The sequence below is a fragment of the Hipposideros armiger genome, unplaced genomic scaffold (assembly GCF_001890085.2).
Source record: "Hipposideros armiger isolate ML-2016 unplaced genomic scaffold, ASM189008v1 scaffold_508, whole genome shotgun sequence".
Taxonomy (NCBI): Eukaryota; Metazoa; Chordata; class Mammalia; order Chiroptera; family Hipposideridae; genus Hipposideros; species Hipposideros armiger.
Window position 1 is genome coordinate 671,253 of NW_017731858.1, and position 14,418 is coordinate 685,670.

General features: G+C 41.4%; 1 protein-coding gene across 1 annotated transcript in view; it reads right to left on the minus strand.

The window, feature by feature from the left end:
• Nucleotides 1–3,880: 3,880 nt before the first annotated feature.
• The window catches only part of KIAA1210 (KIAA1210 ortholog), a 120,505-nt gene continuing 109,967 nt past the window's right edge, over nucleotides 3,881–14,418 (minus strand). The window contains exons 9-12 of the mRNA XM_019667838.1: nucleotides 13,733–14,413; nucleotides 8,876–9,039; nucleotides 7,297–7,390; nucleotides 3,881–5,840 (exon numbers count right to left, since the gene is read on the minus strand). Of these exons, the coding sequence (XP_019523383.1) occupies nucleotides 5,677–5,840; nucleotides 7,297–7,390; nucleotides 8,876–9,039; nucleotides 13,733–14,413 (1,103 nt within the window). The 3' untranslated portion in view covers nucleotides 3,881–5,676. The remainder of the gene's footprint in view (nucleotides 5,841–7,296; nucleotides 7,391–8,875; nucleotides 9,040–13,732; nucleotides 14,414–14,418) is intronic.

A 14,418-nucleotide genomic window follows, 5' to 3' on the forward strand; every position in this document is an offset into this window, starting at 1 on the left:
ATGAGAATTTTATTAAATACTTGTATCATTCTGAAGTTCATCACCCAAAAAATACTATTCAATGATATCTGACTTTTACCTTTTACAGATATATTTGACAGCATGTGTTGTAGTTAAAAATAAGTTTGTTTTAAATTAATAAACTGAAATGCAAGCAGATTTTATTTACATAAATAATTCCGACTCAAATGTCTCTCATACCTCTTTGTTTTTGCCTACTTTACCTTCACTGAAAGGTATCACTTTCCACCATTTTGTAAGCCTGTTTTAAAGTATTATATTGCAGGCAAAATAAATTAAAATGTCAAGTTTTGAACAATTTTAGTAAAGAGAGAGTTGGAGATCAAGCCTTTGGAGCTGCTTGCTCCACTATGTTAGTCACTAGCCGTTTGTGGCTACTGAGCACTTGAAATCTGTCTAGTCTGACTTGAGATGTGCTGTAAGTATAAAAAATGTTACATATCTTACTAATAAACTTTATACTGATTACTTGTTGACTTGATAATATATTGAACTAAAATATACTATTAAAATTAATTTGTTTCTTTTTTTTTAATGTGGCTACCAGAAAACTTAAAATTACCCATGCGACTTGCATTATATATCTACTAGACAGCGCAGCTCTAGAGCATGGTTTTGAAGGAAACCTCATGGATGGCCCAGCTTGCCTGGAGGCCAGAAGGTGCTTCTGAGTCTGGGCCCAGACACTGATTTGGAGTAGTGGTTCTTAAAGTTTGATCCCCAAAACAGCATCATAAGCATCACCCAGGAATTCTTAGGCCCCACTCAAGACCTACTCACTGACATTCTGAGGGTAGGCCCAACATTCTTTTTTAACAAGCTTTCCAGGTGATTCTGATGCAGCTAAGGTTTGAGAAGCACCATGTTAAAGCCACAGGGGAAGAAGCTGAGGCTCACCTATGGTAGGATCAGCCTAAATTCATTGGCTTGGGACTGTTGCAAGTAAACAGAACAGGATGGCAAGGGCTGGACTGGGGAGGAGACCTAGAACTCACAGGGGCTGAGACACAGAGGGATTAAGATTGGATGATGGCAGCAGAAAAATGAATAAGGGAAAAAGGCTGGTTCCAGAAGGATACAAACATAATGCCATGTATATGAAGTCTAAAAAGCATGGAAAATGGTCACCACATATTGATTGTGGATACAAATATCTTATGCTTATGGGAGATGCATACAAATGTAGCATGTGGGAAAGATAAACATCTCATTTAGGATGATGGTTACCTCTTGGGGAAAGGGAGGGGGATTCTATTGGGGAGGACTCCACAGTGGGCTTCAGCTGTATTTGCAATGTTACGTTTCTTAAACTGGGTTGTGAGTACATTGACATTGATAGTATTATTCTCTATACCTTTGTATAGGTCTGAAATATTTCCTAATAAAAAATCAGAAAATTTAAAAAAGGAAAGGAAGCAAATGAGCTTAATCTCTAGACTGTTTAAGGAGGGGAAAGGGTGAAGTCGTATTTGACCAGATGATCAGTGAAGGGGCAGGGCCTGGGGGCTTGAGACTATCAGCTTTGTTTCTGCATTTAGTTAAGATTTTTTTAAAAAAAGATTTTATTGGGGGAGGGGAACAGCGTTGGGGAATCGAGGAAGGGGAACAGGCAAGTTACTGTCCTTTTGTTCGTCAGTCTAGTTGTGGAAGACGTTGCTTCACTGGCCCATGTTGGTATTATCATTATGCTCTTCCTGAGTGAGGCAGTTGCTCGCCAGCCATTGGACGGCCACTCACAGCAGCTCACGGCCACTCACAAAAGCACACACCAGCTGCGGTCGCCGGTGACTGACCACAGCCCAGCTCCAGGTCGAGCTGTGGTTCACCATCTTAGCTGTAGAGGGTTGTGTCACTGGCCCTCATGTGGGATCCGAACTAGGGCCCTCTGGCGTCCCAAGCCAGCTCTTAACCAACACGCCACTTGGCCGGCCCCTAGTTAAGATTTTTTAAGTGCTCTCTTGGTTGCAGTAATACCTTCTGTGTTCTGTGTAGCACATCTCATATCCTAACATATTAGCATTCTTGAGGTGAAATTCACTTAAAATTAACCATTTAAAAGTCAATGACATTCATCATTTTGTGCAACCACTACTTCTTTAGTTCCAAAATATTTTCATCACCCCAAAACCCTGTACCGATTAAGCAGTCACACCCCATCCCCCCATCCCGTGGCAATCACCTATTTGCTTTCCACCTCTGTGAATTTATTCTGGGCATTTCATATAAATGAAATCATACAATATATGAACTTTTGTGTCTGGCTTTTTTCACTTAGCAGTTTTCGAGATTCATCCATGTTGTAGCATGCTATCAGTACTTCATTCCTTTTTCTGGCTGAATAATATCCTGTATGCATATACCGCAATTTGTTTATTCTTCCACTGATGGACATTTACGTTGTTTCTACCTTTTATCTATTGTGAATAGTGATTCTATGAACATTCATGTCCAAGTAGTTATTTGTGCATTATACACACACACACACACCCCAACCCCTGACCACCTGAATGGTTGGGACAATACTTTTGCAAAGCCCTAGGCACTGAGTGTTCCACTAATTCCTGTTAAAATGAAGCAAACTTACCACTTCCACAATCTTTTATGTCACCAGTGTTGACATTATAAAATGTACTATGTATTCCTTATGGCTAGAACCACATGGTGAGAAAGAGGCACAAACCTCTTGTAATCATTACCTAAAATAAAAGGGCAAGCCAATAGACAGTTTTCCATATAGTGTGATTGGAACACCTTCAAACTGGTTCTGATTTGTTGGTGTTTATGTTGTATAAGTTGTATAGTAATAATACTGTTTTGAGACCCGGGCAAGAGGGATCTTTGTCCTGAGCTCCATGCTTTAAAGGCTCCACTTTGGTCCTCTTTCAACCACACCCCTCCCTACAGGAACAAGGGGTGTGCCCCTGCTACCCCATGCTCCAGGTACCTGGCACCTCTGAACAGTCCCAAGCCTGCTTCCATGGCCTATGTTCTCATCTTGGAGCTGCCCTTGGGAGGGCTGACTGCACTACTGGCATATGTGTTCCCAGGCCTAAGAGTGGTGGTGGTGTATGCCCAGAGCAGATGGTGGGGTCTAGTCTAGGTGCAGGGGCAGGGGCAATGGGGCAGCTCCTCCCATATAATTGAAGCAGGACTTAAAGGAGTTTGAAATTTTTAAATCCCAACCTGGACTTTTAGGTGGTTATGAAGGTACATTTGTCATGGAAAGAGATACAACTTATTTTATTTAATGGTTGATTAGTTGATTTAAACATTTCAAATATTTTTATACATATGATATGTGGACCCCTAATTGAATTATTTTTTGAACTCTACAAATATTACACGTTTCAGGAGTGCCATGTTAAATATCTGATCTATCACCCCTTCCCCTTGTTCATTCCACATTACACTGTTATCTGAGAAGAGTGAGCCCTTTCCTGTTGATAATGGCTTGTTCCAATAGCCCATAGACCTAGTCCCTGGTCCAGGCTGGAATACAACCACTATCTTGCCCCCTCTACTCGCCCCCATCAATGTTCTCTCTCCCACCAGTCTCTTTGCTCCCCAGGTGTTTCCACTGATGAAAACCTCTTCTTCAATACCACTCCCCTGTATACAAATACCCACCAGAGGCCATCAGCCTGGTTAAGCACACCTGTATAGAAGCACTTTCTGCCTCACCCACCCTCTTAAGATCATTTTGCTTCTCTGACAACTCTCAGGTGTAAACTGTCAATATCCTATTTGATTTCCCTCCCTTGTGACAGACAGAGACATACTACAGAACAGGCTTTATTGAATTTATTTGCTTTACATATAGTAAAAATCAAGAATTCTAAAAGAAGCTGAAAATGTCAGAATGTACCTCTAGGCATTAAAAAGAAACTTAACCTCTACTTAAAACAGTGTTTCATTATTAACTGTGAGAAATTAATTGTTAATGGAGAGTTCTTAGAGTAGGAATAACCTAATAGTGGTCCACCCTGAGGAAAGGGGGAAAGGGGAAAACAATCTATATGATTACCTGGCTAAAGGACATCTACCTTAATGAACTATTCACTATGGGAATACAAAGGAAATCAAACACAATCAATCAAAAACCTAGCATTATTAAAAAGGCAAAGATACAGTATCAGGAAAAATAGATGTTTTATAGAGAAAATGCAAAATCCAGCATATGATTGTACAGTGTCATATACCATCAGCAAAACCAAGCATCAAGTGTTTAAATTAGCTCTGGCACCTCACTGCCTCTCTGAATTGTTTTTTATTTTTTTGTTTTTGTTTTGTTTTGTTTTTTTGCATGAGGCAACACCCTACTCAGACCTTAAAGGCACAGTTATATCTAGGCCTGCATTTCTGTTTAAGCAAAGTAGCCCTGAGGTGACAGAGGCAGACACAGTGAAAATTATACTGAGAAGTCACTTCCGGGTCTCCTAAAAAAAATGAGCTAGATACTGTCCAGGCATCCAAAGGGAACTTAGTCCCTTAGTGTTTGGGGGATGGAATAGAGGGGAAGGACCTGGGGTGAGTCGTTTACTTGTGAGGTGGAGACCATCGAACTTAGTGACTTTTGAAGTGTATGCCTCTAGTAGTGAGAGCAAGGAGAGGCTGATTTAATTACTTAAGGCTTCTGGCTAGCAGAAAGTTAATTGTTCCATGGCAGTTTTGCTTTGGGTTAAAATCTTGTAAAACAGCTTGCTGAGAGAAAGGGACAAGAAACTGGGCTAAAGGGAGGTCTCCACCTTAAGGCTGGAGCCAGGGGGTAAGAGCTCTCCAGTGGCCCCAGACTTCCTTCATGGAAGGTTTCTTGACTGAAACTGTAGCTTTTGGCAACTGTAGAATTTTAAATTTCAACAGGGTCTTAACTGCTTATAAAACAGAATATGTATGATACCTTTCAGAAGATACACTTCTGAGCAACTGGAGAGGGTCACAGTGGCATTGGGGCAAGAGGTCAAACACTGATGAACTAACCATCCAGAGGAGTTCTGCCTCATAAAAAGGTGCTCACTGCTGCCAGACCTGTGACAGGTTGAGATGGGGCATGTGAAAAGAGAGAGCTTAGTAGAAATTGTAGGCATTAAGGGTCCCCAGGTGTAGAGAAGAAGGTGTTTCAAAGGGCACTGGCCGATTGGGGGACTGGCTGTGCAAAATTTTTCTTGGAGACCCAGAATTTTCACTTCCACCACCTCTTCTAGGGCCCTTTGCAAAGCTTGGAGCAGCAACCAAAAAACTAAAACATTTAACTAGGCTGATAAAACCTAAAAGCCAGTCCTTGGGTCAAATCAGCTGGACATTTCCACTAGAATTAATGTATTTGATCAAGGAAAATGACGCTTATCTTAGGTGCTCCAACAAAATGTTTTTGCTTTCTCCCTTCTAAAGCACAAAGTTCAAGATTTCTTAATTGTACAGCAGTGCAAACATTTACAGTTTTTATAGCAGAAATGCTGGCTTTTCAGATGCTCATAGTGACTACTGAACATTAGGCTTTCATGGCATTTGTTTCATTCAAATATTTATTAGCTTTAATTCCCATTTGAAGGCTCTTTTGCTTAATAAAAATGGTTACAGTAAATAAATCAATAAATGGCATTAATACAGCTCTTGGAAATTATCATTTGAAATGCTGATGCTCCACCCAGGAGCTATTTATTGCATGATTTCTGCTATATGGCTCCATGCTTTGGCTTTCTTCTTGGCCAGGGAGAACCAGACTGGCTCAGCCGGCTCTTGGAGCACGGCTGGGAGAGCTGAAGATCGTCTGGTTTCTCTTCTCATGGCAGGCACCTGAGATATCTTCTGATCTTCAAATCCTACCAGAACCACAGCAAATAACACACAAGCAGTAAGAAGCCCCAGAGGTACTGAGCTAGTTTATGGGATGTAATAAAATGCTTTCTACTTTCATGTTTACTCTGGTTTCTGAAAATCAGTGCATGGGCAATGAATGACATGGGTGGTATGGCAAAGGAGTAAAATCAATATGACTATGGCCACAGGGACCCAGACATGGGAAGGCCTACGAGAAAATGCCTACAACTATAACATAATATTTGGGTGGATATTATTGGATTGTCTTACACTTTTTTTAGACCACAGAGGAAACATGTATGCTATCTGTTCAGTTTTTAAAATTTCAAATAACACAATATTTGTTTTGTTTTGCTAATCCATGATGTTGTGTGACATGAATGAGGACAAAATAATAGCTCCACCCAGTAAAAGTCAATGTAAATAACACCAACTACTCTGACAGAGCAGACTATCTCACTATTCCCTAATTCTACTCCTTCCCTCATCCTGCTTTATGGCTGATTGACTTAGCGGCTTAGCCTCACCCATTGATTCTCAGCCCTGACTACATTACAATCATCTAGAGCTCTTTTTAAAAACACCAATGCCCATGCCATTTCCTGAACTGACTGAATTAGGATCTGTAGCAACAGAACCAGGGCCATCTGTAATTTTTAAAAAGCTCGCCAGGTGATTCTAATACACAGTGAGTTGAGAATCACTTGACAGGAGTATAGTGTCTATGAGGCTATTAATAGTTATAAGCAGGTCAGGTGCTGCGATTTCATGGCCAGACAATGGGTTCCTAAATTGCTAGTCTAATTTCTTCACGAGGGGCACTAAGGGAAAGGACAAAGATGATTCAGTATAAATCCATCCTCCCCACCCCCTGCTCCTGCTGAAAAAAAGTCCCTCTGGCATATAACTCTGCTGAAGATACCACATTCTCTTCTACCCCAGCACGGTGTTTTTTCAACTTTCAACATTTCCGCACCCCTCATACCCCTGCTCAGAATATGGAGGGGCTGAAACAAGCCTTTAAAATAGTTAAAAAATTCAATACCATTGGGCCTTTATAGTGGATTCTTTTTAACAGTTTCATTGAGAAAATAGAAGGTGAGAAAATACAGCTTTGCTATGAACTGGAAAGTAGCTTGGTTCTTTCCTCTTGAATACCAGCCACAGGAATGTTTTAGTGAGTGATCACAACTTTGTGCCTACACAACTTCCTCGATGTGGTAAAACACTGGATCCCACTCTGATAGTTACACACTGGACTTATAGTAGTCATAATGATAGGATCTTCCTAAAACAAGCTAATATCTGTATCTAATGGAAGAGCTATGAGAGAATCATGAAGCCGATTTGAGTGGGGGGGGGGAGACATATTGCCTGAGCATGAAATTGCAGAAGTTTCACAGCATTCTGCCAGGACTGTTTGGGGAGGAATTTGGGGGGGGGAGGAAATGCTTTTACCTGCTTTGGTAGACTTAGGCAGTTCCATCTGTGCCATCTTCTCCTGTCTATTGACATTGGAAGTGAAAATATTTCTTAGTTGGTTTTCAGCTCCCTTTAATACAAAAATGAAAATAGGGATCTTGTAAGTCTTAACATGAAAACAGCAAATTACTTATTCAGAAGATCACAAGGTGTAAGCCCTGTCCTGGGACTTATGAGTTCATCATTAATCAAAAAGAAAGAGATAGATAGAGAGAAAGATAAGGAAAGAAATGGCACTGAGAGCACATTGGTTCAGTATTTAGGTTCACAAAACCTAAGCTGGTTCAAGTTTACCACCTTTCAGATCTAGAAGAAAAGGTTGTCTAATCATACAAATAATGTAAACAGCTTAACGTGAGACTTATTTAACTTGAGTACAACCTTTTCCCTACCTAGCACTTAACAGCAAGCTAACAGAATGTGGCAGTTACAAGCAAACCTTGTCAATTAATTGAAATGAGTCCCATAATATTTCTACCTAGCAAAACTTGTTGACATCTGACTTGCACTCCTTGCATTAGAAAACAATGTAACTATAGGTCGTTTCAAAGTTGTAGTTTAAGCTTTTCAAATTACTCTCTCCACAACTGTTTTAAATTAAAGAGTTTATATACCCTGGTGTATTTCCCCTTGACAAAAGCTTTAACCAAGGTGAACTTTGCTCCTGTATGCTCCTGCTCCCATACAACTACTAATGATGAAAATAAAAAGGTCTTTAAAGCAAAGAGTTAAACAGATCTTCATATGCTCCTTCAACAAATTTGGTAAGCACTTAAAAGTATAGGAACTTAGACATATCTCTTGATATGTAAATTTGATGTTTAGTCAGTTTTCTGCAGTTTTGACAAGAGGGCTTCTCATTCCAACACTTCCAAAGACATTGCAAATGGGACATTGGAAGCAAGACATCATCCCATCATCCCTGATTCACATGTGGTACTATTAGCCTAGTTCATCACATAACTTTTCTTTTAACCTATAGGGAGGTGCCACACCAAACCAAATCAATATGTAGAAACCCAAACATCAAACAATTACTTTTATTTACATAAAGGTAAATCGTTATGTACTGCTAGGAAAAGTTGCCCACAAATGAAACATTAAATGAAAAATAGTATATATAATTTGGCTCCATTTATATTTTCTTAAATATATATACATACTTTTGGGCATAAAATATTTATAAGAATAATTACTCAACTCTTACCCCAGTGGTTGGTTACTTTTGGGGTTTTTTTGTTTATTTTGTTTTATTTTTTTATGACTTACTCCTTATTTCTCAACCAATTTCATGGAATTTTGCTCTAGAATGTTTAGGATAGGATTTGATTTACAGAATCTTCTCATATTCATTACTTTTCAAAAATATTTTAAGACCACAAAGTGGAGAAACTTTGAGTACAAAGCAAGCCTTTTCCCCTGAAGATTCCCCCTGTCTTGATTAATGCAACCAAAGAGGTGGGGAGATGCATTCCTGGCAAAGTTCCTAATGCAAGCTCAATCAATTGGCTCCAGCAACCTTTTGAAGTGTTTTGTGGGCTGTCCCAGGTCCTACCCCATATTTAGGCTTCATAGTCTCAGCATTAGCTCCAGCTCTGTTCTTGGTTTCCAGTTCTTTCATATAAATGTGGCCTGGAAAATTTCTCTGCCTCTGCTTTACCATGGTTATCCAAGCTGGCTCTGAGGTGGTATAATCTGATTGTTGACCAGGAGTCTTTCCTGAGAAAGGAATGAAAGGAGTTAGAACGGAAGCAAGGCAGGCAGGGTCTTGAGCCTGTTTGGGGTCTACCCACAATAAGTCCCCAGATGGATCCTTGTTAATTGCCAAATGAAAATAAACAGATATCATATAGAGAAGGGCCCCCTTCTTTTGTGCCCTCCCCACAACTTGTCAAGGCAAGAGTTGCTTGGATAGATAAGAAGCTGTACTCAGAATTTGAATACTGTCCTCTTACTGGTCCCTTTTCTGCCCTTGTCCATCCCTCTTATCTCCAAATCATGGTAGGACAATGGTTGCCAGGTGGGCTAAGAAGATTCCCAGGAGGCCAGAGGCTCAGGCTATTGATGTCATTCCTCTAACGCAAATGAAAATCTTATAGTATTTGTTACTTCATAGTTCCTCATGCAAGCATGTGGTTATGTGGGGTGGGTATAGGCATATACAAAACTATGTGATAGTGAGTCTGAAGGTAGAAAGGCTTTGAAAGAGATTAGTGCTCAATAGATCACCTAGCTCTAGACCAAGGAGCTAAGACAGCAGACTAGGCAGGCGCAGTACCAACTGCCTCCCAGGATCACACCAAAATTACAAATAAATTATACAACAATCAACCTCGGGATTCATCTGAACTCTAGCTGAACAGAACCACTAAAACTAGGGATTTAAAGAACAGGCCACGTCAAGACTGCAAAGGGCCCTCTGGACACTAATCACTGGACTTGAGGCCACATGATGGCAGGGTTTGCCTATGGAACAGGGAAATGTCTCTCAATCACTGTCCAAAGATTAACTGTGGGGATCACTATCTTTTCTTTGCCATGATTCAGTTTTTGATGTCTATATGGTCATCCTTGGAATTTCTCTCATAACCAAAGTGATTCCTGATATACATATTGACACAATTACTTAATATGAATAATGTCCAGTGTGGTGAGGACCTGGAGGAATGCCAACTCTCCAAAACTGATGGTTACCTGTACCACGTGGGCTGTGTTCTTTGGAATAATAGGGAGGACAAATCTATGCAGATGCTGAAGTGAAAGACAGGAAGAATTTGATGATGGTATTGAAAAATATGGTGCTGAGAAACCTCCTGGATGTCATAGGATGGCTTATGACTTATTCTGTGGTTTGCAAAAGAAGGATCCAAAGCTGACGAAGAAGGACTGCTGTCCTGAGGAGAATCTGTGCGACCATCTGCAAAGCCCTTGAGGACACAGTGACCACCAACCAACTCTCTTCTTCCAGGGGCACTTCTCCCAGGACTCTCCTGCTGGGACGCTTATCTGACCACTGAGCACATTGTAGGGACACGTTAGAGACTCCCCCACATAAGCTCCCAAAACCAAAATTATAAGGTTTGCTGCCTTGAGCCAAAGTCCGGGGGTCAACTAAGGGTTAACTAAGAAAGGCTGGATAGCTGCTACACTGAAATCAGTGTGTGGTCAGCCAAAGTCCTTGAAACTGTTTTGCTCCTCTTGAGCTAAAAAACAACTCTAAGACTAAACTTTTCTCCCTTAGCCTTAGGGGCGTGCTTGTTATTTTCTACCACCTGATCCTCTTTTATCTCTAATAAAAGACTAAAATCAGTGAGGATGCCGGGTCAGGCTGCGCTGTCTGCCTCCTCCCCGTTCTCTGCATTGCATTTCTGTCTCATCCTTGGAGTCTCCGATCACAAGCGCGACAGCACATTTACTAAATGGAGAATAATTATTTTGAGTCTCACTTGTATAGTTTTTCCCCCCTTTCGTTTTTTTTAAAGATTTTTCTTGGGGAATTGGGGGATGGGAACAGCGCTGGGGAATTGGGGGAAGGGGAACAGAGAAGTTGCTGTCTTTTTGTTCTTCAGTCTAGTTGTGGAGGANATATAAGCTAGTCAAATAAACTCTCTGGATATCTGGGCAGTATTTCTCAAAGTATGGTCTGGGAACCCCCAGCATCAGAATCACCTGCAGTAAAAGTTGAAAATCATATTTAAGGAGTTACCAAGACCTGATGCATAAGAATGTCAGGGGAGGAGCCTTAGCATAGACTTCACAAGTTCTCCCAATGAGCATTCTGGGGGGCCAGGGTTGTAAAGCGCTGCCTAGTCCTCTGGCATGAAAAGAAAGCCTCCTATTTTCAAACAGAAGCACAGCAAGTTCCTAAAGAATCCCACAAGTTGCCTTAGAACAGGAGCCCGCAATATCTGGATTCCCTCTGGGAAGTGGGGCTGCTTTGAAGGCCCTACCTTTTCCTTCAGCCATAGTGGTTAGGAGAAACCTAGGAAAGTTACGACAGGAGCCAACCTCAGGTTTTTATGAGCTACCCAGGAAAAGCAAACCGAATCCCTTTCTGGCAGCTTTCTGAAAGAAAAGCAAGGGAAGGAAATGGGACTCCTTTCTTTATTTCGCCTTCCCCACCCTTCCTGCAACCCCACTCCTCCCTCCATGCACTCTGAGAGCCAACACCCCCCCCCAAAGTCAGATGGTTTCATTCTTCTGTGTTTTAGAGGGAGGTTAGCACCCACAGCTTCTGATTAACAGCTGGAGTTAAATGAGCACCTTTTGTCTCAACATCTGGGAGATGTGCCATGCCTGGTGCTTACTAACCTATAATCTTTCTGAGGAAGGAATTTGGGTCAGGCCTTGACCAGGGGAAGGGATCTTCAGCATTGGTTGATAGGGGTGCTGGACACTCTTTTCTGTTAGTAGGGTAAGGTCTGCTCTTTGAAAATGGAAATACATTAAAAATTTTCCCCCTTCTGTCAAGTTTCTAGACCCAATGAAAAATAGTTCAGTCAACAATACACCCTTTTGGTCATCCTTGTAATGCTTTCTTTGTCTGTTATATGATGCTAGGGTTTTCAACCCTTTTCCATTAACTGTTGATAAAAATAGTTGAGCAGGGATAGAGTAGTTTGGCTACTTCTTGGAACAAGGGAGAACCCTAGTTGTTAGATCTTAAATAAGGGCATTACCTGGTGGCTATTTAGACCCAGATTTCATCAGCATTTGACCTGAAGAGCCGTCACCCTGGGGTAAAACTCACTCTGAAGCTGCCTGGGAGGTTTGACATGGGATGCTGAGGAGCTGGGTTCCATGTGGCCCACTCAGCCAAATGCTCAAAAGGCAAGTGGTCCTTGGAACATCTCTAGATGAATCAGCAGCTCTTGGTGGGGGAAAATGGTTCTCGGTGGAAGGACTCTTTATCAAAAAGTATTGGCACAGGGTGAGACCTGATGTTGGCTGTTAGGATTTTAATTTCCCAAGTGTGTCAAAGTGGCTTCTGTGACCATTCCTGAGAATTTCTGTGCAGGTGCTTCTTCAATGAGAACCTTTGTTTCATAAACACTGTTGTGGTCACCATTTTGCCAACCTGAAAGTTCTAGGAGGTGGAATTTCACATGTTCCCTGCAGCTCCCCTCCTATCACAATCTCTTCAATTTCTTAACTAGTATAGAGAATAAGAATATTAACTTTGAAATTGAATAGGCCTGAATTTGAGGTCCTAGCCATGCCATATATTAGCTGTTTGACTTGGAACAAGTTACCTAACCTCTTTAAGCCTCAATTTCTATACCTCTAAAATAGGGATAATAATAATATGCACGTTAGTGTGTTGTAAACATTAAATGAAATGATACGTGGGAAGTGCCTTCCACATAAGAAAGTCTCAGTAAGTTAAGTGTTAGCTGCTGTCGCTATTGCTGGGTATTGGTTGCACAAATTTAGAGAACTGCTAGAGTCCATATTAGTGAAAAGAAAGGTGGTACAGATTTGCACAGGAATCCTGGGTTATAGTCCCAGCTTTATCTTTGATTGGCTGTGTGGCAGTGGCCAAGTCATTTCACTTCTTTGAACCTCAGTTGCTTTTTAGTGTAAAATAGGAATAACAGTATCTTTCCTACCTACCTTACAGAGTTACTGAGAATCAAATGTACCTATATATGCAAAATTACTTTGTAAGCTACATACTTTTATGCAACAATGGGGAGGGGGGCATTATGCTCTCCTTTGATGTATCAGAGGATTTTTAAAAAATAATGCTCTNGATGGTGCCAACTTGGGCCAGTGAAGCAACGTCCTCCACAAATAGACTGGGGAACAAAAGGACAGCAACTTATCTGTTCCCTTTCCCCCAATTTCCCAGTGCTGTTCCCATTCCCCAATTCCCCAATAAAAATATTTTTTAAAAAAGTTGATGATTTATAAAAAATCAACTAGCTCTGGATTCTTAGACGTATCAGGTAAGCGAAGAAGCTATGGAAGTACAAACATTTACAGTAAATTAAGATTTCAAGCTGAGAGAGTCTGAACATAGTACTCTATTAATGAGTTGGCTTTAAAAATCCACACGGTGTTGGGGGAAGCACAATACTGTAAGAGTATTTTGAGAAAAGCATAAAATGCCATCTAAATGTAAAACGTACAGCGGGTGGGGAGAGGGAATGGGGAGATGGCCATGTGTCCATTACAGAATGTGGATGGATGTCCAGAGGGGACCCCCTTGGGAAACAGAGGTCTCTAACCCTCTTCAAAATCATTAATCTAGAGTGGGGCACTATCCCATCCCTAAATCCACAAGCCAGCCCTATCAGAGCAACAGCTCAGCAGGCAAGGCTAGATCAGACTTCTTCCTATTCAACACTTTGATTTTCAGTTCTTCCCTCCACTTGGTACCTACTTGCCATCTGGAAAGTTAAAGTCTCACCTGGGATCTTATAAGCAGGTTGATTCTTGGCCATGCTGTCAGATTTGGGTCTGCTCTGTTGCTTCTCTGCAAAATCAGATCGTGCGGTGAGGTTCTCTGTGGTGCCCAGGATTCCCTGGGAAGCACTTCTGATTTGTGGTTCTCTACCTATGGAAGGTGAAATTGGGTGCAAGGATAGTGAAGGAAGCTTGGTAGAATGGTCTTGTCTCTCAATCTTGCACTTCTGTGAAGATGGGATCCTTCTCAGTTGGACTCCAAAAAGGGTTGCAACATCAGCCTTACTGGAGAGTAAATTTGAGTAGCTGTTATTTCGATTGCTACTTTCAAGAACTTCCTCCTTGGAGTAAGAGTCTCCAGAAGTGGATATTGGCGAGGCAGGAGGGATGGTGAGCTTTCTAGCAGGAGTCAGGATATTCTTAATGAGGTCTTCAGAGCCTTGGCTGTGTTTTCTGGTTTTGTTTGGAGAACCTGGACCTCTTAGTAGGGACCAGCTGTTAGGATTGCGCTCAAAAATTGTTCCGTCGGCAGCAGCAGCACTCATGGAACTTGAAGAAACTTGTTGCTGATACTCAGGGTCTGCAAAGGCCTGAAAAGGGTGTCTGGGAGGCAGGCGACCCTCAGCACCGATCCACTCTATAGGTACATTCACTGATCCTGTTGAGAATGTCTGTGGCTGGAATTCAGCC